Here is a 22,510-nt window from a genome sequence, read left to right on the forward strand (position 1 = left end):
GAAACGGAAGATCTCGGAGAAAACCCACGTTCCACATTAAACTGCATCTGCCATTTTCCAGCATCTGCATTTCTTTCTTAAACATCCCGTCAGCGCGTATGGACGGCTCGATTGTAATCACACGTTGTCTCTCCGCAACAAAAGCTTTCCCCTGTACCTCGGTGCACGTGACAATAAACGGAACCGTAGACGGACGCCCGTGAAGCGTTGTGAGAAGGAATTCAAGACTGAAGAAGGGTCTGGACCCGAAACGTCGCCCGGCTCCTTCTCTCCAGAGACGCTGCCTGTCCCGCTGAGTTACTCCGGCATTTTTGTGCCTGTACTCATGAAGCGTTTCTTGGGTCTCCACAGGACTTTGGTGCGGGGCTGGCGGTCGTCCCCCTGGTGGGCTTTCTGGAGAGCATCGCCATCGCCAAGGCTTTCGGTGAGTGGCTCCCACTGTACCTTGACTAAAGCGCCGACACAGGCCCTTCAGTCCATTTATATATATCTATATATCTATATATGTGTATGTGTGTGTGTCTCGCCCCTACCCTGGTGTTGCTGCTGGTGTGTCTGACCAATCCCCTGCTGTGTTTCAGCTGCCCAGAACGGATACAGAGTCGACCCGAACCAGGAGCTGGTGGCCATCGGTGAGGGGGGGCTTCACCTGGGGAGGAGGGCCGTGTGTGTGTCCTTATATGTGTATGTCTGTCTTTGTGTGTGTCTCTGTTTCTGTGTGTAGGTGTCTGTGTGTCTGTGTGTGCTTGTGTCCATGTGCGTGACCGCATGTGTACGCTTGTCCGTGTGTGTGTGCGTGGCCACGTGTGTCAGTGACCGCGTGTGCGTGTCCGTGTCTCCCCCTCACTCTCCTGTGTTCCAGGTACAACAAACATCCTGGGCTCCTTCCTCTCCTCCTACCCGGTGACCGGGAGTTTTGGGAGGTAATCACGGCTCTGGAGGGGGGGGGGGGGGGGGGAGGGGGCGGTGAGGGGGGGGGGGGGGTGGAATAAGAGGGGGGGGGTAGGGGTGCGGTGAGGGGGGGTTGGGGTGAGGAGGGGGGAGGGGCGGTGAGAGGGGGTTGGGGTGAGGGGGGGTGGTTGGAATAATGGGGGAGGGGCGGTGAGGTGGTTGGGGTGAGATGGGGGGGCGGTGAGAGGGGGTAGGGGTGAGGGGGGCGGTGAGAGGTGCGGGGGGGGGTGAGGGGTGACTGACGTGCTGCGATCTCTCTCTCTCTACCCCGTCACTAACCGCCTCCTCTCCCCCCCACCAGGACGGCGGTGAACTCCCAGACAGGGGTGTGCAGCCCTGCTGGCGGCCTGGTCACTGGTGAGTGTCCTCTACCCCAAACACACCTCTTCCATTCATCACTTCACTTCCCAAACCAGCCTCCCGACTGAAGAAGGGTCTCGACCCAAAACGTCACCCATTCCTTCTCCCCAGAGATGTTGTCTGACCCGCTGAGTTACTCCAGCTTCTGTGTCTAATCTCCCTTCCATCGACTCCATCTACACCTCACGCTGCCTCGGCAAGGCCGGCAACATAATCATGGACCTGTCTCACCCCGGTCACTCCCTCTTCTCCCCTCTCCCATCGGGCAAGAGGTGAACACAAATACTGGAGTAACTCAGTGAGTCAGGCAACATCTCTGGAGAAAAAGGAAGGGTGATGTTTCGGGTCAGGACCCTTCTTCATACAGCAATAGATATCAGCCAATAAAGTACTAAGTTTACGTTCAGCTTTAATATTGTCACATGTACAGTGACAAACGTTGATTTGCTCGCTATCCAAGCAGATTAGATAATACTATACAGCGGTAGAGTTGCTGCCTCACACGCCGGACACCCGGGTTCGATCCTGACCACGGGTGCTGTCTGTGTGGAGTTTGTACGTTCTCCCCGTGACATATGCTGGAGTAGCTCAGCGGGTCAGGCAGCATCTCTGCTGGCCATGGATCGGCGACGTCTCAGTGTGGCACCCGTCCACCTGCATAGAGTAGACGTGGAGAGGCTGTTTCCACCAGTGGGAGAGTCTCGGACCAGAGGGCACAGCCTCAGAATCAAAGTACATTGCTTTAGAAAAAAGATGAGGAGGAATTTCTTTGGTCGGAGGGTGGTGAATCTGTGGGATTCATTGCCACACACCAAGTCAATGGATATATTTAAGGCGGAGGTTAACAGATTCCTGATTAGTACGGGTGTACTCATTCGTTTTCAGGAGTTAGATTTAGCTCTTTGGGCTAAAGGAATCGAGGGATAAGGGCAAAAAGCAGGAACGGGGTACTGATTTTGGATGATCAACCATGATCATATTGAATGGCGGTGCTGGCTCAAAGGGCCGATTGGCCTACTCCTGTACCTATTTTCTATGTTTCTGTGTCGGGGGTTATGGGGAGAAGGCTGGAGAATGGGGTTAGGAGGGTGAGATAGATCAGTCATGATTGAATGGCGTAGCCTTGATGGGCAGAATGGCCTAACTCTGCTCCTATACCTTGTGAACCTCAGACGACACAAAACATCACCTATCCACGTTCTCCGGAGACGCTGCCTGACCCACTGGGTTACTCGGTGGTTGGAAGGGCCTGTTTACTCGCTGTATCTCTAATCTAAACTCAATTCCAAAGACGTGTAGGTTTGCAGATTAATTGGCTTCGGGAAATAATTCTAAATTGTCCCTAGTGTGTGTGTGTGTGAGTGTATAGGATAGTGTTAATGTGCGGGGATTGCTGGTTGGCACAGACTCGGTGGGCCGAAGGGCCTGTTTCCACGCTGTATCTCTAAACTAAACTACACTGAACTAAAAGATTGTCGATGGTGTATGTAGGGTAGTGTTAGTGTACGGGGATCGCTGGAGGTTGAAGGATCTGTTTCCGTGCTGTGTGTAACATGCTAGCTTGCTATTACAGGGCTGGTGCTGTGTGTAACATGCTAGCTTGCTATTACAGGGCTGGTGCTGTGTGTAACATGCTAGCTTGCTATTACAGGGCTGGTGCTGTGTGTAACATGCTAGCTTGCTATTACAGGGCTGGTGCTGTGTGTAACATGCTAGCTTGCTATTACAGGGCTGGTGCTGTGTGTAACATGCTAGCTTGCTATTACAGGGCTGGTGCTGTGTGTAGGGTTGCCAACTGTCCCGTATTAGACAGGACATTCCGTGTTCTGGGCTAAATTGGTTTGTCCCGTACGGGACCGCCCTTGTCCCGTATTTGACTCCTACCACTCGGGTCGAGGGGACTGTCGGGTAGGAGCGCCGCGTCTAGGCCCCGCCTCGCCCGTCCTGATGTAGTGCAGCCCATGGAGTGCAGCAGCAGCAGCGCCTCGCCCGTGGCCCCGTCGGTCGGCACCTTCGGACCTTCGGTTACGGCCGACACCACCACCCCTCCTTCTCATCGGTTCATGAGTTGGGTGGGGTGCCGGGCCTGGGCCGAAACCCCTCAGCTGGCCCGCCGGCTGGGCTTTGTGTGCAGTCCAGCACCCGGCCCAACTCATCATTCACCCAGCCACGGCCGAGTCAGTCAACGAGTTGCCGTCGGGGATTTGTCCCGTATTTTGACCGTTGTCCCTTATTTGGGAGTGAGAAAGTTGGCGACCCTAGCTGTGTGTAACGTGAGCTGCTGTTGTGTCTGCAGGGCTGGTGGTGCTGCTGTCGCTGGCGTTCCTCACTCCGCTCTTCTTCTACGTCCCCAAAGCAGCGTTGGCCGCCGTCATCATCTGCGCCGTCTCCTCCGTCATCGATGTTCGCATCCTCCCCGCACTCTGGAGAGTCAGCAGTAAGTGTCGTAATGGTGTCCGTCCCAGTTCACCCCTCTCCACCCCCCCCCCCCTCCCCCTCCAGCCTGGTCTACACCACCCACCCCCCAGATCTATCTCTCCCTCCTAACCCCTGACATCTGCACTAATCAAGAATCTATCTATCCCTGTATTAAAAATATCCACTGACTTGACCTCCACAGCCATCTGTGACAATGAGTTCCACAGATTCACCACCCTCTGGCTAAAGAAATTCATCCTCATCGTCTCAGCCGTGATTGAATGGCGGAGCAGACTCGATGGGCCGAATGGCCTAATCCTGCTCCTCTGCCTTCTGAGTTCAGTGCAGTCCACTGGGATATCACTCATTTAGCCTCAGTGACAAATCACCCACTTTGTACTGATGGTGCAATCTGAAGAAGGGTCCCGACCCTAAACGTCACCCATTCCATTTTCTCCACAGATGCTGCCTGACCCGCTGAGTTACTCCAGCACTGTCTTTGGTGTAGACCGAGAAGCTGAGTAGAGGCTGCCCTCCTGTGGCCTGGCTTGGAAGTGCAACCTCTCCCCTCTGGTTAACAAGTTATGGGAGAATTAGACCATTCGGCCCATCGAGTCGACTCCGCCATTCAATCATGGCTGATCTCTGCCTCCTAATCCCATTTTTCCTGCCTTCTCCCCTTGACGCCTGTTCTAATCAAGAATTTGTCTATCTGTGCCTTAAAAATATCCACTGACTTGGCCTCCACAGCCCTCTGTGGCAATGAGTTCCATAGATTCACTAAAGTTCCTCCCCACCTACTTTCTAACAGTGTGCCCTTCAATTTCTATCGTATTGTTTTAATCCTGAGGCTGGTTAAAGCTTGTGGTTTAATCGACTTTACACTGTGGTAACTAAAACCATCGGCTTTTACCGAGTCTTGTTTCCCCCCCCCCCCCCCCCGCTCCCCCACAGAGCTGGACTTGCTGCCATTCCTGGCGTCGTTCCTGGGCTGCTTTTGGGAGATCCAGTATGGAATTCTAGCGGGAATCGCCTTGTCTGGGATCATTCTGCTCTACAACATTGCCAGACCAGAGGCTAAGGTAAGACTGGTAGGTGGGTCGCTCCTGAACATGTTGAGGCGTTTGTTTGGTTAAGTCTGGACATTAAGAATGAGGCTGCCTCCTCTGTATACTGTGTATGAAGGAACTGGTTTCAATCAAAGATAGACACAAAATGCTGGAGTAACTCAGCGGGACAGGCAGCATCTCTGGAGAGAAGGAATAGGTGATGTTTCAGATCGAGACTGAATCAGTCTGAAGAAGGGTCTGGACTAGGGTCGCCAACTGTCCCGTATTAGCAGGGACATCCCGTATATTGGGCTAAATAGGTTTGTCCCGTACGGGACCGCCCTTGTCCCGTATTTGACTACTACTACTCGTGTCGATGGGATGGTCGGGTCGGAGCGCCGCGTCCGGCCCCGCCTCGCCCGTCCCGACGTAGTGCAGCCCGTGGAGTGCAGCAGCAGCAGCCCCTCGCCCGTGGCCCCGTCGGTCGGCAGCCCAGCCAGCTGTCCGACATTCGGATCTTCGGCGCCCGGGTCAAAACTCCTCAGCTGGCCCGCCGGCTGGGCTTTGTGTGCAGTCCAGGGCCCGGGCCAACTCATCATTCACCCAGCCATGGCCGAGTCAATCAACAAAATGCCGTTGGGAATTTGTCCCTTATTTTGACCTTTTCTCCCTTATTTGGGAGTGAGAAAGTTGGCAACCCTAGTCTCGACCCGAAACGTCGCCCATTCCTTCTCTCCTGAGACGCTGCCTGTCCCGTTGAGTTACTCCAGCACTTTGTGTCTATCCTCTGTATACTGTCTCAGTGTAGTGCTGCTCCACACTTGTACCTGAGATGCCTTTGCTTTAGTTTAGAGATACAGCGTGGAAACAGGCCCTTCGGCCCACCGAGCCCCTCTAAACTGCAGTGAATACAAGCCCAGTCTTTTCAATATTTCCTCATATGACAGTCCCGCCATCCCAGGGATCAATCTCGTGAACCTACGCTGCACTACCTCAATCACAAGGATGTCCTTCCTCAAATTAGGAGACCAAAACTGTACACAATACTCCAGATGTGGTCTCACCAGAGCCCTGTACAACTGATTATGATTAGTATGGGTGTCAGTTATGGGGAGAAGGCAGGAGAATGGGATTAGGAGGAAGAGATAGATCAGCCATGATTGAATGACGGAGTAGACTTGATGGGCCGAATGGCCTAATTCTGCTCCTATCACTTAAGACCTTATGCTGCCTGACATGCCGAGTTCTTCCAGCACTTTGTTGATCTGGACATAGAGTCATAGAGTGATACAGCATGCAAACAGGCCCTTCGGCCCAACTCACCCAATACTGGCCAACAATGTCCCAGCTACACTAGTCCCACCTGCCTGCGCTTGGTCCATATCCCTCCAAACCTGTCCTATCCATGTAGCTGTCCAACTGTTTCTTAAACAATGGGATAGTCCCAGCCTCAACTACCTCCTCTGGCAGCTTGTTCCATACACCCATCACCCTCTGTGTGAAAAAGTTCCTATTAAATCTTTTCCCCTTCACCTTGAACCCAAGTCCTCTGGTCCTCGATTCCCCTACTCTGGGTAAAAGACTCTGTGCATCTACCCGATCTATTCCTCTCCTGGTTTTGTGTGCCTCTATAAGATCTCCCCTCATCCTCCTGCGCTCCATGGAATAGAGACCCAGCCTACTCAACCTCTCCCTGTAGCTCAAACCCTCTTGTCCTGGCAACATCCTCGTAAATCTTCTCCGAACCCGTTCAAGCTTGACAATATCTGTCCTGTAACATGGAGCTGAACACAATACTCTAAATGCGCACTGACACACTGCTGGATGTAAACTGAGGTGCGGGGTTCTAACTTGCCTCTTCCTGCGCCCCAGGTGACTGACAGTGGCTATGTGGTGGTACAGTTACAGAGCGGCTTCAGCTTCCCAGCTGCAGAATACGTGCGGGACCAGCTCGGCAGCTGGGCTCTGGAAGGTGAGTGGAAACTGTGCTTAGCCCAGCCCACATGCTGCTAACAGTCTATTACAAAGATGTCCCCAGTCTACAGATACAGGGTAAAGGGTGTAATGCTTAGTGCAAGACTAAATCCAGTAAAGTCCGATTAAAGATAGATCAGAGGTCTTCAATGAGATGGATAGGAGCTGAGGACTGCTCTCTAGTTGGTGTTAGGATCGTTCAGTTGACTGCTAACAGCTGGGAAGAAACTGTCCCTGAATCTGGAGGTTTTTCACATTTCTGTACCTCTTGTCCGATGGGAGAGGGGAGAAGAGGGAGTGACCGGGGTGAGACTAGTCTGCGATTATGTTGCTGGCCTTGCCAAGGCAGGGTGAGGTGTGGATGGAGTCGATGGAAGGGAGGTTGGGTGAGATTAGTCTGATCATGCTGCTGGCCTATTTTGGCATTGGGTGAGTTTAGTTTAGAGATACAGCACAGAAACAGGCCCTTCAGCCCACCAAGTCCGTGCCGACCAGCGATCCCCGCACACTGACACAATCCTTCACACACTGGGGACGATGTACAATTTTTACTGAAGCCACTTAACCTACAAACATGTACGTCTTTGGAGTGTGGGAGGAAACCCAGGTGGTCACAGGGAGAAGGTACAAACTCCGTACAGACAGCACCCGTAGTCAGGATCGAACCTGGGCGTGTGGCGCTGTGAGGCAGCAACTCGACCGCCGTCTCTGGTTTGTGAGGTGGAGTGCGTGAGACTGGTCCGCGATTGTGTTGCCGAGGCAGCGTGAAGTCTAGATGGAGCGGGTGGTCGGGGTGAGACTAGTCGCTGATGATGCTGCCGGCCTGCTTTGGCATTGGGGAGAGGGTAGAGTGTGCGGCGTGCGATGGGCAGTAATGGGGCTGGTTTACCCGCAGCCTCCCCTCCTCGCTCGGCCGTCCTGGACTGTGTCCACATCAGCACCGTCGACTACACCTCCGTCATCTGCCTCCGGGAGCTGAGCGCCACCTTCCAGCGGCACAACCTGGCCCTGATCCTCATCAACCTCAAGGTAGGCCCTGGTTTTTGTTTCTACCCTTCCTAACAACGACTTCATTCAGTATATTTGCATTTCACAGTGTAGCAAAAGGCACAAAGACTTTCACCAGTCACATTACATCAGGCAGTCATTATAATACAATGGTGCCGTCTTGATCCACAATAGGTTCGACCCCGCGTGGCGACCAGCGTTCACGGAAGGCCTCCACAGTCCCCGTGGACACCGCGCCTGCGTGCTCCCCCTCCTGGGACACGCCAGCACGGACGCAGGCCCGGAGGAGGAGCAGGCAGCCGACTCTGGTGTGACTCTCACCGGAGTTTAGAAGAATGAGGGGGCACCTCATTGAAATGTGCAGAATAGTGAAAGGCTTGGATAGAGTGGATGTGGAGAGGATGTTTCCTCTCGTGGGGGAGTCTAGGACGAGAGGTCACAGCCTCAGAATTAAAGGATGTTCTTTTAGGAAGGAGTTAAGGAGAAATTTCTTCAGTCAGAGGGAGGTGAATCTGTGGAATTCTTTGCCACAGAAGTCAGTGGATGTGTTTAAGGCAGAGTTAGATAGATTCTTGATTCGTACGGGTGTCAGAGGTTATGAGGAGAAGGCAGGAGAATGGGGTTGGGAGGGAGAGATAGATCAGACATGATTGAATGGTAGATAGACAAAAGTACTGGAGAAACTCAGCGGGTGAGGCAGCATCTATGGAGCGAAGGGAATAGGCAAGGTTTCGGGTTCTTCAGACTCAAGATTGAATGGTGGTTGACTTGATGGGCTGAATGGCCTAATTCTACTCCTATCACTTATGACATGAGTTAACCCCGGTGAGTTAATTCACTGGTTCAGCCCACTGAGCAAAGGGTCTTTGTCAGGAACCTTCCTGTGAGTGACATCCACCCAGTTCTTGCAGTGAACATGAGGCAGGCACAATAATCTCATTGAAACATATAAGATTGTTAAGGGCTTGGACACGCTAGAGGCAGGAAACATGTTCCCGATGTTGGGGGAGTCCAGAACCAGGGGCCACAGTTTAAGAATAAGGAGTAAGCCATTTAGAACGGAGATGAGGAAACACTTTTTCTCACAGAGAGTGGTGAGTCTGTGGAATACTGTGCCTCAGAGGGCGGTGGAGGCAGGTTCTTTGGATGCTTTCAAGAGAGAGCTAGATAGGGCTCTTAAAGATAGCGGAGTCAGGGGATATGGGGAGAAGGCAGGAACGGGGTACTGATTTGGGATGATCAGCCATCATCACATTGAATGGTGGTGCTGGCTCGAAGGGCCGAATGGCCTACTCCTGCACCTATTGTCTATTGTCTATAATAAGCTCTTCTCTTCCTCACTCAGCCCAAGATTCTGTCGATCCTGACAGCGGCGGAGATCGAAGGGCTGCGATACTGCAGCACAATGGAGACCGCCGGCCAATACCTCCGAGGTAACGCTGCCTTCACTCACCAGCACTGTCTGTGGGGCTGACACTGAGCGTCCTGCACTAATCATGGACGGTATTCATCACTATTGATCAATCGCTATCGATCAGAATAATCAGAATTAATATATCAGTATTAATATCAGTATTAATATATTAGTAGTAATCCATATTGATCAATCACGATCAGTATTGATCAATCACCATCGATCAGTATTGATTAATTACTATTGCTCAGTGTCAATCCGTATTGATCAATCAGTATTGATCAATCACTCTCAGGATTGATACCGTAGAGGTTTAATTGTTAACAGAACACTAACGTTTGGGGGACAATGTCACTTGCTATGATTTGCATTAGTACTTTGAAATTGCAAGCCAAAATGTGATGATTTGTTTTTTCTTCCTTGCCCCCAATCCCCTCTCCCTCCCTCCCTCCCCCCCTCCCTCCCCCCCTCCCTCTCCCTCCTCTCCCTCCTCTCCCTCCCTCCCTCCTCTCGCCAACATCTCCCCCCCACATCCATGCCCTCCACATCCCCTTCATGCCCCCTCCCCCCCTTTCACCCCCCCCAGCCACAGAGAGTGATCAGGATGAATGTGAGAAACCTCTGAGCCGGTCCTGGTCCTGATGCGAGGGTTTGTAACGGATCAAGTTCACACCATGGAGCTGGTCGGCTACATCAATGTGCACAATGTCGCCATCTTGTGGCTACGAATCGGGCATCACTGGCACTTGTCGCATTACATCCCCTCTCGACGTCATCCAAGGACCCAATCGGTCATTCCAGGTGAGGCAGAGGTTCACCTGCACATCCTCCAACCTCATCTACTGTATCCGCTGTTCCAGGTGACAACTGCTCTACATCGGCGAGACCAAGCGTAGGCTCGGCGATCGATTCGCCCAACACCTCCACTCAGTTCGCACTAACCAACCTGATCTCCCGGTGGCTCAGCACTTCAACCCCTCTCATTCCCAATCTGACCTTTCTGTCCTGGGCCTCCTCCATTGCCAGAGTGAGGCCCAGCGCAAATTGGAGGAACAGCACCTCATATTTCCATTGGGTAGTTTACACCCCAGCGGTGTGAACATTGACTTCTGATTTCAGATAGTCCTTGCTTTCTCCCTCCTTCCCCTCCCCTTCCCAGCTCTCCCACAAGCCTACAGTCTTCCGCCTCTTCCTTTCTTCCCCCCCCCCACCCCCACCCACCGACATCAATCTGAAGAAGGGTCTTGACCCGAAGCGTCGCCTATTCCTTGTCTCCATAGATGCTGCTTCACCAGCTGAGTATCTCCAGCATTTTATGTCTACTGGGACTTGTACTGGGCAGCAGCAAGCCTGCTCCTTGTATCTCCAGCAAACAGCGTAACTAATGCAGGAATGTCACTGTCACAGAGTCCAAATCCTCCTTCAATCAGCGGTCATAACTTGTAGGAGCAGAAATAAGCCATTCGGCCCATCAAGTCTGCTCCGCCATTCAATCGTGGCTGATCTATCTCTCCCTCCCAACCCCATTCTCCTGCCTTCTCCCCACAACCCCTGACGAACCAAATCAAGAATCTACCTAGCTCTGCCTTAAATATATCCATTGACGGCCTCCACAGCCGCCTGTGGCAATGAATTCCACAGATTCACCACCCTCTGGCTGAAGAAATTCCTCCTCGTCTCCTTTCAAAAGGTACATCCTTTTATTCTGAGGCCATGGCCTCCCCTCCTGACTCTCCTGACTAGTGGAAACATCCTCTCCACATCCACTCTATCCAGGCCTTTCCCTATTCTGTAAGTTTCAATGAGGTCCCCCCTTCAACCGTCTAAACTCCAGCGAGTACAGGCCCAGTGCCGACAAGCGCTCATCGCATGTTAACCAGATCATTACCAGGTAAACCTCCTCTGGACCCTCTCCAACGCCAGCACATCTGTCCTCAGAGAGGCGGCCCAAAACTGCTCACAATAATGTTGATTATTAATGTATATTCTTAGCCTCGGTCATTCCCCTTGCTCTGTATTTTTCCCCTCTCCGGCAAGCTTTGGTCCATTTCTACATAACCAACAAATAATGTAGGGGCAAGGATCAGTGACGTGTATGAGAGGCATTTCCAGCAATTCAGTGACCCCTCAGATTCCTACGAAATCTTTTCCCCCTTCACCTTAAACCTATGCCCTCTGGTTCTTGAATTCCCCTATTCTGGGCAAGAAAGTATGCGTCTACCCGATCTATTCCTCTCCTGATTTTATACACCTCTATAAGATCACTCCTCACCCTCCTGCGCTCCAAAGAAGAGTCCCAGCCTGATCAACCTCTCCCTTATAGCTCAGACCCTCGAGTCCTGACAACCTCCTTGTAAACTTTCTCTGTACCCTTCCCAACTTGACAACGTCTTCCCTACAACATGGTGCCCAGAACTGAACACAATACTCTAAATGTGGCCTCGCCGACATCTTATACAACTGCAGCATGACCTCCCAACTTCTACACTCAATATGTGTCGGAAGGAACTGCTGATGCTGGTTTACACTGAAGATAGACACAAAATGCTGGAGTAACTCAGCGGATCAGGCAAAGGGAATAACGTTTAGTGCAAAAAGTAAAGTCCGATTAAAGAGGTAGATGGGAGGTCAGGGCCGATCTTTAGTCTGAAGAAGGGTCTCGACCCAAAACGTCACCCATTCCTTCTCTCTAGAGATGCTGCCTGTCCCGCTGAGTTACTCCAGCATTTTGTGTCTATCCTCTATACTCAATAGTTTAGTTTGCAGGTTTGTGAAGGTCAGCACTTTATTTGGACCTTGCCCAAGAAGCAAGGCTTTTTCATAAGTTGGCAATGGATCAGCCTGGTGTAGGTCAAAGTTCCAAGCGGAATACTGTAGACAATTAGTTGCTACATTTCCTGATGCACTCCTTTCTCTTGGAACAGTTTACATTGGAAAATTTGGGGAGCAGCTTAAAGGCCTCTGCAAACAATTATGGCTTGAAGGAAACTTGAGTTTCGTCGGAAGAATTTTAATGGTGCACTTGTTTACAGTGAAGGGCTTTACAGTAGTTAGTAATCCGATCCTAAAACTGAATCATTGAAGTGGTTCCATCTCAGCCTTTCTCACTCTTACAGGGGAAATCGGGCAGCTGATAGAATCTTTGTGTGTTGCATCGAGTTATGATGAGCACAGGATTAGATGGAAACTGTTTTAAATAAAATCCTGATTAACTCCAATCGGTGTCTGTAAATGTCGCTGTGGGACTGTCAGTGGCCACAGTAACTCAACACTGTTTTAATCAAAGATAATTAAAGTGATTTTGAAAGTAAATCTGTTGTTTGTCATTGAGTAGTGTGGGCGCTGTAGCCGTGAGGCAGCAACTCTAACGCTGTGCCACCTTGCCACATACTTGAACATTTTACCCATTCACAGTCCCCATTCATTTACCTATTTCGGAAATATACTTTATTCATAACATGCACAGTAAATACAAGCAGTACATCTTTATCTTTCAGCACCAGTCTTGAAGTTGCAGCTATGGAGAGAACAAACACTGCTGGGTGAAGAGAAAAGACTGAGGTCTATAATGATAGTAGACACTGGAATTTAGAAGAATGAGAGGGGATCTTTTAGAAACATATTAAATTCTTAAGGGATTGGACGTTGGATGCAGGAAAAATGTTCCCCATGTTGGGGGAGTCCAGAACCAGGGGTCACAGTTTAAAAATAAGGGGTTGGCCATTTAGGGAGTGAGATGAGGAAAAGAGTTGTGAATCTGTGGAATCCTCTGCCACAGAAGGCAGTGGAGGCCGATTCACTGGATGTATTAAAAAGAGTTAGATTTAGCTCTTGAGGGCTAACGTAATCAAGGGATATGGGGAGAAAGCAGGAACGGGGTACTGATTTTGGATGATCAGCCATGATCATATTGAATGGAGGTGCTGGCTCGAAGGGCCGAATGGCCTACTCCTGCACGTATGTTTGCATAAAGTCGGTGGCTGCTGGTACAGTGAGTTTCCTATTTACTGAGGTAACAGGCAATGTACTCACCGTACAAATGTATAAACTAAGCAACACAATGTAAAGAAAGCCAAGTGTAGTTTGGTGCCTTTCTTGTACATATTTTTAAGATTAACGTTTATTTAAAAATAAATAGAAAAATGACATAAATATTACAGAGGGATTTTTAAGTCGATAAGCATAGAATTTCTGATATTTTCTGTGTACAGGTACATTAAACCCAAACTGCAACTGGAATCGTACACATTTAGTGTCATGTTTATAATATAGGTGGAGTGGGAGATTGCAACCTTCACGTGTTTCGATGAATGCAATCAACCCGGCGTGCACAATCAAATAAGATCAAATAGAACAAGTTGTCCTACAACATTAGGCTGTGCACGCCGTACGCAAGAAGAAGATAATGAGGCAGGAGGTATTTATTTTTACTTTAGAGATACAGTGTGGAAACAGGCCCTTAGGCCCACCGAGCCCGCACTGACCAGCGATCCCCGCACACTAGTTCTATCCTACACACACTACGGACAATTTGCAGAAGCCAATTGACCTACAAACCCGCAATTCTTTGGGATGTGGGAGGAAACCGGAGCACCCGGTGGAAACCCACGCGTCAAGGGGAGAACGCGCAAACTCCATACAGACAGCACCCGAGGTCAGGATCGAACCTGGGTCTCTGACGCCGTGAGGCAGCAACTCTACCGCTGCGCCACTGTGACCCCCTACAATTTTTCCATTCTATGCAGGAAGGCACTGCAGATGCTGGTTTATACCGAAGATAGACACAAAAAGCTGGAGTAAGCTGGCGGGTCAGGCAGCATCTCTGGAGAAAAGGAATAGGTGACATTTTGGGGCAAAACCCTTCTTCAGACTGAGGGTAGAAGTGGGGGGGGGGGGGGGAAATATGCCTTGTTACAAATGTACTTTAGATGCACCTTTGTCTTCCTCACAAGGCTGAGAGCAATTCAGAAAGCGCAGGATTTGGCCACTACGTGTGTCTCTCAGATACAGACGCTGGGAGATTCTACACTTTCCAGCTACTAAGGAAAATGTAGCATTTTCAGTGCTTCTTAAACTATTTCAGTGTCATTCACCCTAGAGTCTTTATCACAAAATTTCATTCACCCTCGCCTAAATGTTCTTATGTTTTTTTTGGCAATTTTCGTCTCATTCTCCCTTGTGTATAATTATATATATATATATAATTTATCTTGTCACGTGACCAAAAAACATAACTTAACTAATTCACCCCAAAATATTTTAATTCACCCTAGGGTGAACCATTCACCAGTATAAGATGCATTGCGCAAGACACAAAAAGCTGGAGTAACTCAGTGGGACAGGCAGCATCTCTGGAGAGAAGGAATGGCTGATGTTTCGGTCCTAGACCCTTCTTCAGACTCAACCCGAAACGTCACCAATTCCTTCTCTCCAGAGACGCTGCCTGTCCCGCTGAGTTACTCCAGCTTTTTGTGTCTCTATCTTTGGTTTAAACCAGCATCTGCAGTTCTTTCCAACACACTATACTTTCCCCTAACTCTCCGTCTGAAGAAAGGTCTCAACCCAAAACGTCACCCATTCCTTCTCTCCAGAGACGCTGCCTGTCCCGCTGAGTTACTCCAGCTTTTTTTTTGTCTATCTTCGGTTTAAACCAGCGTCTGCAGTACCTCCTTACACACTGAGGAAACCGTGGCAGGCAGTGGTGTGTCTGGGCTCTCCCGAACATTATCAGTGGAGCGGGGGTGGGGGAGCATGGCGCAGAGTTTACTGCCTTCAGGACGAGTGCCTCCCTTTGAGGTGAGTGTGCAGCCACTTCAGGAGCTGGTCCAAGCCTCTGCCGGTCCGTGCACTCACCTCCAGCACGCTGATTCGCTGCTTGGAGCAGGCAAGTATGTCATCCAACCGGAACAGGCTTTTCATTTCTACCAGGGACATGTGGCAGGGTAGATCACTGAAATGAGAGACTCGAGTTATTCCCCTGTGCTTATAAAGCAGCGTAAATATTAACAATTTATATCAAATAACCCTATCTAAACCCTCCTCGCCTGCGTCCACCAGCAATAAGAATGATCTCATGTAGTAGATATATATAAAATCACAAGAGGAATAGATTGGGTAGATGCACTTGTGCCACATGCATTCTCTCACTGCCCAACCCACCCCAGCCCAAAATGCCACACTTGGAGGAAGAGGCTGCCAGCCAGACAGCTTGAATGAATGAATGAATGAACAGACACTTTATTGTCACATGTGAGAAGTCATCTATTGCTATTGAGGGAGTGCAGTGTAGGTTTACAAGGTTAATTCCCGGGATGGCGGGACTATCATATGCTGAGAGAATGGAGCAGCTGGGCTTGTACACTCTGGAGTTTAGAAGGATGAGAGGATATCTCATTGAAACATATAAGATTGTTAAGGGTTTGGACACGCTAGAGGCAGGAAACGTGTTCCCGATGTTGGGGGGAGTCCAGAACCAGGGGCCGCAGTTTAAGAATAAGGAGTAAGCCATTTAGAACGGAGACGAGGAAACACTTTTTCTCACAGAGAGTGGTGAGTCTGTGGAATTCTCTGCCTCAGAGGCGGGCTCTCTGGATGCTTTCAAGAGCGAGGTAGATAGGGCTCTTAAAAATAGCGAAGTCAGGGGATATGGGGAGAAAGCAGGAATGGGGTACTGATTGGGGATGATCAGGCATGATCACATTGAATGGCGGTGCTGGCTCGAAGGGCCGAATGGCCTACTCCTGCACCTATTGTCTATTGTCACGGTGACATTTTTTGTTTTGTCTACCCAAGGTATGCAAAGAGCCGCCACTAAAAGTCACGAAGTATCCGGCGCCAAGTCCTCCTTTGTTCTCTCCCCCCTCCCCTCCCCTCCCCTCCCCTCTTGGGTCTGGCAGCTTGGGCCTGTACTTACACTTTGTTGAAGAGGATCAGGATCGGAGTTTCCTGCAGTTGCTCAGCCGTGAGGACCTCCAGCAGCTGAATGCACGAGGACGAGATCTGGGTGGGATTGGCAGCGTCGATGACAAACTAGGGGGGGAAAACATTCATCACTGTAAAGGTGCAGGTGCTGGTTTACACCGAAGATCGACATAAATTGGCGGAGTAACTCAGCGGGACAGGCAGCATCTCTGGAGAGAAGGAATGTGTAACGTTTTGAGTCGAGAAGGATCTCAGACCGAAATGTCATCCATTCTTTGTACCCAGAGATGCTGCCTGTCCCGCTGAGTTACTCCAGCATTTTGTGTCTATTAACACTGTGAAGGGGTAATAATGGATGGGATTTATATAGCGCCTTTCTAATACTCAAGGCGCTTTACATCGCATTATTCATTCACTCCTCAGTCACACTCGGTGGTGGTAAGCTACTTCTGTAGCCACAGATGCCCTGGGGCAGACTGACGGAAGCGTGGCTGCCATTCTGCGCCTACGGCCCCTCCGACCACCACCAATCACTCACACACATTCACACACAGGCAAAGGTGGGTGAAGTGTCTTGCCCAAGGACACAACGACAGTATGCACTCCAAGCGGGATTCGAACCGGCCACCTTCCGGTCGCCAGCCGAACACTTAGTCCATTGTGCCATCTGTCGTCACAGCCTCAGAGTCGGGTAGTTGGGCAATTGGTGCCTTGCTTCAGGAACGAGACAGAAGAGGTGTATAAGACTCACGAGGGGAAAAGATCCAGAGTGGGGGAATCAAAAACCAGAGGGCAGAGGTTTAAAGGTGAGAGAGTCAAGATTTAATAGGAGCCTGATGGGGCAATGTTTTCACATGGATGGTGGTAGCAATGTGGTCCGAGCTGCCAGTGGAGATGCTATAACATCATTTAATAGAGATTTGGACATGTACCTGTACATGGATAGGAAATGTTTAGAGGGATATGGGCCAAACGCAAGCAGGTGGGACGAGTGTAGATGGGGCATGTTGGTCGGCATGGATGAGTTGGGCCGAAGGGTGTGTTTCCATGATGGGAAACTACACAGGCTAATTGTCACTATCAGAACCTATCTTATAAATAAACAACTTGGAAGAACTAGTTCAATAATGTACCTTTAGAAAAGACGTGAGGAGGAATATTTTTAGTCAGGGAGGTGGTGAATCTGTGTAAATCATTGCCACAGAAGGCTGTGAGGTCCAAGTCAGTGGGTATCTTTAAGGCAGAGATTAACAGATTCTTGATTGGTACGGGTGCTATGGGGTTATGGGGAGAAGGCAGGAGAATGGGGTTGAGAGGGAAAGATAGATCAGCCATGATTGAATGGCAGTAAACTTGATGGGCCAAAGGGCCTAATTCTGCTCCTATCATTTATGGAAGATGAGATTTTCTTTTCCCCCTCCTTTGCCTGTCATACAATTAGCTGAGGTAAGATTTAAAAACACGGTATGGATTCAGGAGCAGGAAGGGAGCCACTGCTGTCCCATCCTGTGGGGAGTTAGTGTGGGGAGTTAGTGTGGGGTTAGTGTGGGGAGAGGCCCACTCTGCCGATACTCACCATCACAGCCTCAGAGTCGGCGTAGTAACTTGGCCAGATGGGACCCATGCAGCCTCCCAGTTCTCGAATCGTAATTCTCCTCTTGTTGATGGTGATGTCGGTTAAGTTGGTTCCCACCTGCGGGCAAAGCAGATTAAATGTGGCATCGATGCCGAACTGAAGGCGGTAACTCTTGCATTTTTCCCCACCAGCCAGCAGCATAACCAAGGACCAGTCGCACCCCCGGCCACTCCTTCTTCTTCCCCCCTCCCGTCGAACAAAAGGTACAGAAGTGTGAAAACGCACACCTCCAGATTCGGGGACGGTTTCTTCCCAGCTGTTAATCAGGCAACTGAACCATCCTACCACAACCAGAGAGCGGTCCTGATCTACTATCTACCTCATTGGTGACCCTCGGACGATATTTGATCGGACATTACTGGCTTTACCTTGTACTAAACATTATTCCCATATCATCATAACTTCAGATGGCCCTTGCTAGTCTCACTGTCTCTGCCTACATTCTATCTTTGTCCCGCCCCCTCCCCTGACATCAGTCTGAAGAAGGGTCTCGACCCAAAAACATCCTTCTCTCCAGCGATGCTGCCTCACCCGCTGAGTTACTCCAGCATTTTGTGTTTACCTTCGATTTAAACTAGCATCTACAGTTCTCTCTTACACATTCCCATATCATGTATCTATGGCTCGATTGTAATCATGTATTGTCTTTACGCTGACTGGTGAGCACGCAACAAAAGCTTTTCACTGTACCTCGTGGCACATGGCAATAAACTAAACTGAACTGAAAAAAAATCTAAACGAAAACTGTACTGAGCGTGCAAAACAAAACTTTACACAGCAACCTCATTACACGCGACGATAATAAACCTAGACCCAAACATAGAGATTTAAAGCAAGTTTGCTACTGAAGGCGTTGAGCATACCGTTGGGAGAGTAGGTGGGGTTTCGTCGAGATCACCAGTCACTCCTTTCAAACTCATCTGTTTACATTGTTCAAGAATCCAAAAGTACAAGACAATTCAAAAAATTGAAAATAGATACAAAATGTTAGATTAATTCAGCGGGACAGGCAGTATCTCTGGATAGAAGGAATGGGTTACGTTTCAGGTCGAGACCCTTCTTCAGACTGAGAGTCAGAGGGGAGAGGGAGATACAGAGATACGGAATTGTAAGGTGTGAAACTGAGACAAAGGGGATGGAGTTCAAGGGTAAATGTAGAATAGATCATTGTTCGCTAGGAGAAGGTAACAACAAAGCAAACAGAGATAAAATGGTAACGAGGGCAGTCACATTGGTCGGGGAACTGGAAAGGGGTGGATGGATGGTGAGAGAGGGAAAGCAAGGGGTACTTGAAGCTAGAGAAGTCAATGTTCATACCGTTGGGGTGTAAGCTGCCCAAGCGAAATATGATGTGCTGTTCCTCCAATTTGCACAGGGCCTCACTCTGACAATGGAGGAGGCCCAGGACAGAAAGGTCAGTGTGGGAATGGGAGCGGGTGTTTAGAAACCGGGAGATCTGGTAGGTTTAGGCAGACTGAGCGGAGGTGTTCAGCGAAACGATTGCTGAGCCTGCGCTTGGTCTCACCTGGAACAGGGGATACAGTAGATGAAGTTGGAGGAGGTACAAGTGTTGGTTAATATATGATCACCATCAATTTACACTCCAGATCCTTAATGTATTTTACTGAAGTGGCATTAATTAAAATCAAGCGACAATCTAGCCAATTAGGAATTCATGTTTTATGGTCAGGAAGGAACTGCTGATGCTGGTTTACACCGAAGATGGACACAAAATGCTGGAGTAACTCAGCGGGGTCAGGCAGCATCTCTGGAGAAAAGGAATAGGTGATGTTTTGGGTTGAGACCTGCTGAGTTACTCGCTTTTGCGTCCATCTTCAGTGTTTTATTGTCATTTGTCCTGAAACGTAACAATAACATTCTTACTTTTTGCAGCAGCATAACAGGTTTGGAAACACATTACTCAATAGATAGTATAATAAAAAAACAAAAAACATTCTCCATAAAAAGAAGAATAAGCATTTTTTGTCACTATTTGAATATATTGGTCAAATTGTGCAAGGGAAAATTAATACAATAATATAGCCTTTAGTGGAAACTGCAGGTGTGGTTTATAGCAAAGCTAGACACAAAGTGCTGGAGTAACCCAGCGGGGCAGGCAGCATCTTTTGAAGAAGGGTTTCGGCCTGAAACGTTGCCTTTTTCCTTCGCTCCATAGATGCTGCTGCACCCGCTGAGTTTCTCCAGCTTTTTTGTGTACCACCATCTTTTGAAACGTGGATAGGTGACGTTTCAGATTGGGACCCTTTTTCAGTTTGAAGAAGGGTCCCAACCCGATACATCGCCCATCCTTTTTCTCCACAGATGTTGCCTGACCCGCCGAGTTACTCCATCACTTTGTGTCTATCTTCTGTACACCGTGGATGGCTCGATTGTAACCATGTACAGTCTTTCCGCTGACTGGATAGCAGGCAACAAAAAAGCTTTTCACTGTACCTCGGTACACGTGATAGTAATAAACTAAACTAAGCAATGTTTCAACTTTGGATTTCTTACACTGCCCAACTTGTGTGGTGGTGGTGGCAGCGGCAATGAATTGTGTTTGTAAGTAGACAAAATTGCTGGAGAAACTCAGCGGGTGAGGCAGCATCTATGGAACAAAGGAAATAGGCAACGTTTCGTTCCGAAACGTTGCCTATTTCCTTCGCTCCATAGATGCTGCCTCACCCGCTGAGTTTCTCCAGCAATTGTTGTCTACCTTCGATTTTCCAGCATCTGCAGTTCCCTTCTTGAACAAAAATTGTGTTTGTAAATCAGGTTCAGCATGTGGAAGCTCTTTCTTCCCAATAACCCTTTCTGGCTTAAGCCCTCCCTTCACCACCTCCAGTTAAATTCCATTTGGAATATTTTGGAGGACCAAGAAACCAAGAAAGATCAAGTATGCAACCGCTCGCTCCCTGATGCTCGATGCTTAGTTCTCTTCCATTTCCCTTATTCATTTGCACCAAAGATTATAAGAGGAGTATCTTTGATTTGCACCACATTGATTGACCGGCAGCCTAAAGGATATTGTGCAGCGTCTTGAGCAGCAGAGTTTTCCCCACCGCCGTCGCCCCGAGCAGCAGGCCCGGGGCTGGGGTTGAGGTTGAGGCCGTGGCTGCGAGAGGGAGGGAGGGAGGTGAGGCTACGGGGGTCGGCGATGCTAGGAGCGATTTCCGGGCGGGATGCCGATGTCCGTCCGTCCGTCCGCACGGCGAGCTAGAGTGAGGCGGCTCCGAGTCACTAGGCCGCACAGGCCTCAGTTACCCCGGCAACCAAAGATCCTATAGCGGAGCAAGATAACCCACGCCTGCGAAATGCAATGGGCTGACGTGGAGTAGCTACGGAGGCGATCCTGGGCATTTCCCCCCGCCCATTTTAGTAACCGGAGCCTACTTGACCCGACCCGACTCGCAGTGTAATCAATGTTGCGGGGCAACAGTTTGTGTGTGTGTGATATAGGGTTAGATTCATAATTCTGTCAGTTCATGCTTCTTGTCAAGAATAAAATTTGATTCTGGTAATTGTCTTTTTTAATGTTTTTAAAATCATTTCTTTTTAAATGGCTCACAAGCAGTGTTTGAGTTGATTTTGTAGTAACCGGAACCTACCCGACCCGACCCGACTCGCAGGGTAATTAACATTGCGGGGGAACAGGTTTTGTGCGTGATATAGGGTTAGATTCATAATTCTGTTAGTTCATACTTCTGTTAATTCTTGTTAAAGAATAAAATGTTTATAAACACACATACATGAATGTGATATAAATGTATGTAATCATATAACACACACAATTATATTTCTTCTGATTTTTATATCCAATTATGAACTTTATTTCAGACTAGACAAGGGACATTAAATAAGAAACATTGTAAACCTCCCCGCAACTTCACACACACTAGGCCCTATCCCACCCCTCAACTCTCCCCCACCCCCCATTCCCTCGCCTCACCACCCTCCACCACCACCCTCCCCACCGGCACTCCCTCGCCTCCACCCCCACTACAATGTCTCCACCCTATGCCCCTCCGCTATAGGATCTTTGGGCCAAAGATCTTAGAGCAGAGCAAGATGGGCTACTCCTGCGAAATACAATGGGCTGACGTGTAGTACGCTACGGAGGGGATCCTGGGCATTTTTCCCCGCCCATTTTAGTAACCGGAGCCTACCTGACCCGACTCGCAGTGTAATCAATGTTGCAGGGCAACATAGAAACATAGAAATTAGGTGCAGGAGTAGGCCATTCGGCCCTTCGAGCCTGCACCGCCATTCAATATGATCATGGCTGATCATCCAACTCAGTATCCCGTACCTGCCTTCTCTCCATACCCTCTGATCCCCTTAGCCACAAGGGCCACATCTAACTCCCTCTTAAATATAGCCAATGAACTGGCCTCGACTACCCTCTGTGGCAGAGAGTTCCAGAGATTCACCACTCTCTGTGTGAAAAAAGTTCTTCTCATCTCGGTTTTAAAGGATTTCCCCCTTATCCTTAAGCTGTGACCCCTTGTCCTGGACTTCCCCAACATCGGGAGCAATCTTCCTGCATCTAGCCTGTCCAACCCCTTAAGAATTTTATAAGTTTCTATAAGATCCCCTCTCAATCTCCTAAATTCTAGAGAGTATAAACCAAGTCTATCCAGTCTTTCTTCATAAGACAGTCCTGACATCCCAGGAATCAGTCTGGTGAACCTTCTCTGCACTCCCTCTAGGGCAATAATGTCCTTCCTCAGATTTGGAGACCAAAACTGTACGCAATACTCCAGGTGCGGTCTCACCAAG

The 22,510-nt window shown here is 49.4% G+C and overlaps 2 protein-coding genes across 3 annotated transcripts in view; one reads left to right on the forward strand and one right to left on the reverse strand.

Moving 5' to 3' along the window:
• slc26a11 (solute carrier family 26 member 11) overlaps positions 1 to 10,087 on the forward strand; it is a 16,003-nt gene extending 5,916 nt beyond the window's left edge. Inside the window, exons 2-11 of the mRNA XM_033043961.1 lie at positions 298 to 424; positions 582 to 632; positions 863 to 923; positions 1,253 to 1,308; positions 3,608 to 3,748; positions 4,684 to 4,811; positions 6,651 to 6,750; positions 7,648 to 7,781; positions 9,106 to 9,193; positions 9,761 to 10,087. Of these exons, the coding sequence (XP_032899852.1) occupies positions 298 to 424; positions 582 to 632; positions 863 to 923; positions 1,253 to 1,308; positions 3,608 to 3,748; positions 4,684 to 4,811; positions 6,651 to 6,750; positions 7,648 to 7,781; positions 9,106 to 9,193; positions 9,761 to 9,816 (942 nt within the window). The 3' untranslated portion in view covers positions 9,817 to 10,087. The remainder of the gene's footprint in view (positions 1 to 297; positions 425 to 581; positions 633 to 862; positions 924 to 1,252; positions 1,309 to 3,607; positions 3,749 to 4,683; positions 4,812 to 6,650; positions 6,751 to 7,647; positions 7,782 to 9,105; positions 9,194 to 9,760) is intronic.
• A 2,081-nt stretch (positions 10,088 to 12,168) lies between these two features.
• On the reverse strand, positions 12,169 to 20,866 carry arl16 (ADP ribosylation factor like GTPase 16). 2 transcript variants are annotated; one of them, XM_033044199.1, is made up of 6 exons: positions 20,760 to 20,866; positions 18,595 to 18,653; positions 17,672 to 17,788; positions 16,088 to 16,203; positions 15,028 to 15,124; positions 12,169 to 12,712 (listed from the first exon to the last, which is right to left on the reverse strand). In XM_033044199.1, exons 2-6 carry the CDS (start codon positions 18,649 to 18,651, stop codon positions 12,692 to 12,694), a joined length of 408 nt encoding a protein of 135 aa, XP_032900090.1. In that variant the 5' UTR covers positions 18,652 to 18,653; positions 20,760 to 20,866; the 3' UTR covers positions 12,169 to 12,691. The 2 variants fall into 2 exon arrangements, with proteins under 2 accessions (XP_032900090.1, XP_032900092.1); XM_033044201.1 differs by lacking the exon at positions 15,028 to 15,124 and having other exon boundaries at positions 12,169 to 12,709.
• Positions 20,867 to 22,510: the final 1,644 nt, after the last annotated feature.

Source organism: Amblyraja radiata, chromosome 26 (assembly GCF_010909765.2).
Source record: "Amblyraja radiata isolate CabotCenter1 chromosome 26, sAmbRad1.1.pri, whole genome shotgun sequence".
Classification (NCBI taxonomy): Eukaryota; Metazoa; Chordata; class Chondrichthyes; order Rajiformes; family Rajidae; genus Amblyraja; species Amblyraja radiata.